The sequence below is a fragment of the Epinephelus moara genome, chromosome 19 (genome assembly GCF_006386435.1).
Source record: "Epinephelus moara isolate mb chromosome 19, YSFRI_EMoa_1.0, whole genome shotgun sequence".
NCBI classification, from domain to species: domain Eukaryota; kingdom Metazoa; phylum Chordata; class Actinopteri; order Perciformes; family Serranidae; genus Epinephelus; species Epinephelus moara.
The window spans coordinates 39,303,744-39,306,650 of record NC_065524.1 but is presented as its reverse complement, the minus strand read 5'-3'; the positions used below and the strand labels follow the sequence as shown (position 1 = coordinate 39,306,650).

The 2,907-nt window shown below is 40.8% G+C and overlaps 1 protein-coding gene across 1 annotated transcript in view; it reads right to left on the bottom strand.

The window, feature by feature from the left end:
• LOC126406343 (ribonuclease inhibitor-like) overlaps nt 1-2,905 on the bottom strand; it is a gene marked incomplete at both ends in the record, with an annotated part of 10,591 nt that extends 7,686 nt beyond the window's left edge. The window contains 3 exons of the mRNA XM_050070550.1: nt 2,054-2,227; nt 2,620-2,793; nt 2,892-2,905. Of these exons, the coding sequence (XP_049926507.1) occupies nt 2,054-2,227; nt 2,620-2,793; nt 2,892-2,905 (362 nt within the window). The remainder of the gene's footprint in view (nt 1-2,053; nt 2,228-2,619; nt 2,794-2,891) is intronic.
• Nucleotides 2,906-2,907: the final 2 nt, after the last annotated feature.

The window sequence follows — 2,907 nt, the reverse complement described above, 5'->3', positions numbered from 1 at the left end:
ACATTACTGATTCCTCTCTGATATTTCAAGTTCCAACAACAGAGAAAAAAACAAGATAAAACATGTTGATGGAAAGAGACTGAAACCCAAAACACAACTGGTTTGAAATCATATCAGCAGAGACAATCCTGTGACGGTTATGAGTTTATCAACTAATGTAAATGTAGGAGCATAACTTTCCTCAACTCATTACAGGGTCAAATGTTTATTACCCCACCCCCAAACTTACTCCGGTCAGGAGAGATGCAGACTTCCTGGTACCAAAAGGGAGATAGAGAGGTCATTTGAGATGGCTCAAATGACTTTGTAAGTCATTAATTTATCAAAGGGTCCCCTCCTCTCTGAGGCAACGCCTGGATTAACATGCTGCTAACTCAAACAATGCTCCTTTCAACTCCAATTTCCTGCTACTTCTTGTGACCCCAGGGGACGCCACCCCCTCTCTGACCAAATGCCTCTGTGTGATGAAATTCAAATGTATGTTGGAAGTGAGATTATTCTTTTTTTTTTATCCTCTTTGTTGGTCGTTTGCCATGTCCTGACTTGTACACGTGCATAATCATGTTTATCTGAATGATGCTTTGCTTTAACCCTGTAAAAGAAAAGATTGATAAGTTGCAGAATTCAATTTTAGTTTCAACTGTTAACCCCTCTTTAACATGTAGCCATACTGCCATCTTGTGGCGGAGTTAAGAAGAGTTACCGCAAGGAAGTAAACTTTATATAGTTTGAATGAAGATATAATTGGAAATTATTAAGCAACTTGTCTGCATGAATACGTGCTTCTTCATTTTGTTTTCATTATATATTGTCATTGAGTTAATCTAGAGTGTGTGTATTTGACGTAGGCTAGCTGATACCACGGCATAATAATTGTATTTTGATCTAATGTTAATCTGTATGTTTAATTGGATGATTAAGAGTCAATGTTGACCATAGTGGGAAGAGTATGTGTTCCTCGCGCGTAACATATCAAAGCACATGACCTCGTATAAGAAAAGCTTTAAGTTTCCCCAAAATAACACGTTGACTATTTTCATCGCGAGAGGAGCCTCCCTGATTAAATCCGCCCACTTTTTGGCCAGTCAAATACCCGTGCGCTCGGAGCGGCTCAAGGCAGTCTTTGTTAGTCTTTTAGTCTAGTTAGTCTTTTTGCAACCTTTTCCAGTCTTTTCCGGTCTTCGGTAGTTCTTAGCTTCTTCTAGCACCTGCCGACCTCTTGGCTCCAGATTCATCGGAACCAGCGGCTGCCAGCCACTTGCCACAGTGGTCCTCGTGCCAAGCCCAAAGGCCTTCTGCAACGTGAACCAACCCATTGGGGCACCCGCAGGACATCGCAAATTCAATTGATCCCGCTCTGCTGTGAGACAGCTGTTCCATACTGCTGAAAAGTCCGGGAGCTGCAAAGCGACAGTCAGGGGCCCCAAGAGGAGCTTCGCCTTTGATCCCTGCTGCTCAAAGTAGGCCTAAACTTCCATAACTTAAGTAAGCCGCTGTGCGGTGAAGAGTGAGGTCGAGCAGGAGACTAAGTTAATGATCCTGATTTTAATTTAGGTTTCATTAGGCTGCGTGAATGGTTTTGCGCCTTCCTGCGTTCCCCATTTATAATGTACATTAACATACTGTCCCACTATCGCCAAACTAAATAACTCACACGAGTGTTATTTCTCATTTTCATTCCATTTATATACTGTTAATTTGTGTTGTGTCATATAATCATCATTTGCTATTCATTTATTCAGTTGTTACCCATTTAGCTTAAATAAATCTTCATTTATCCAAGTCGTTGTCTGTGTGTATATCTTTTGGACAGGAGCTGAAATCACTGTATAGAGAATTCATAACCCAGATATTGAGATTGATTCATTTTTGATAAGCGTGCTGACTAATTAATAAGTGATTTATGGCGTTATTAATTTGATTAGTCGCTTCCCTCATTAGGAGGGTGGTGCCCCAAAATTCATTACAAGTGCAAATATTCTCGAAGAGGTATTTCCCCTACATAAATCAGGATTTAAGTGGCCATCAGTTGAACATGTTGATGAATCCTGACCTGAGAGTTTCCAGTGTACAGTGTGAACTCTTCAGTCCATCAGACAGAAGCTTCACTCCTGAGTCCTTCAGGTGGTTGTTACTCAGGTCCAGGTGTCTCAGACTGGAGGACTGGGAGCTGAGAACTGAGGACAGAGCTTCACAGCTTCTCTCTGAGAGGTCACAGCCACTCAGTCTGAAGAGACAACAATCAACAAGAAGGAAAATATCTGTGTTCAAATGTAATCCTCTTTGATTAATGAGTCTGGACTAAAGTCAAATCTAAAGCAACAAAGATCTCAGTTAGTACTTCAGCTAACAGGAAACTAACAGACCTGCATTATAACACTGAGTCAAGAAGAACACTTTAAATTTGTTCAGTAAAACTGAAATATCAACTTCATCCAGATGGTAACAAGTGAGGACCCACTAAATTTGGAGATCTACAGTATAATCTCTTCTGAGCACAGATTAAAATCCTCACAGTTAATTATGATTAACTCATAAATAAGGAGTCAGTCCAAATAACATGATATAGTTTAGAGAAATGTGTGAAATCATTTCAGATGGTCTGCAGCTTGATCTGACCTGAGAGTTTCCAGTGTACAGTGTGAACTCTTCAGTCCATCAGACAGAAGCTTCACTCCTGAATCCTTCAGGTGGTTGTTACTCAGGTCCAGGTGTCTCAGACTGGAGGACAGGGAGCTGAGAACTGAGGACAGAGCTTCACAGCTTCTCTCTGAGAGGTTACAACCAGTCAGTCTGAAGAGACGATATCATGAAGAAAAAAAGACAGTAAGTTGAAAAGACAACAGAGCATTTAAGTTCTGATATATGAATCTAACTGTCTCTGTACTTACAGAGCTTTGTTGGAGG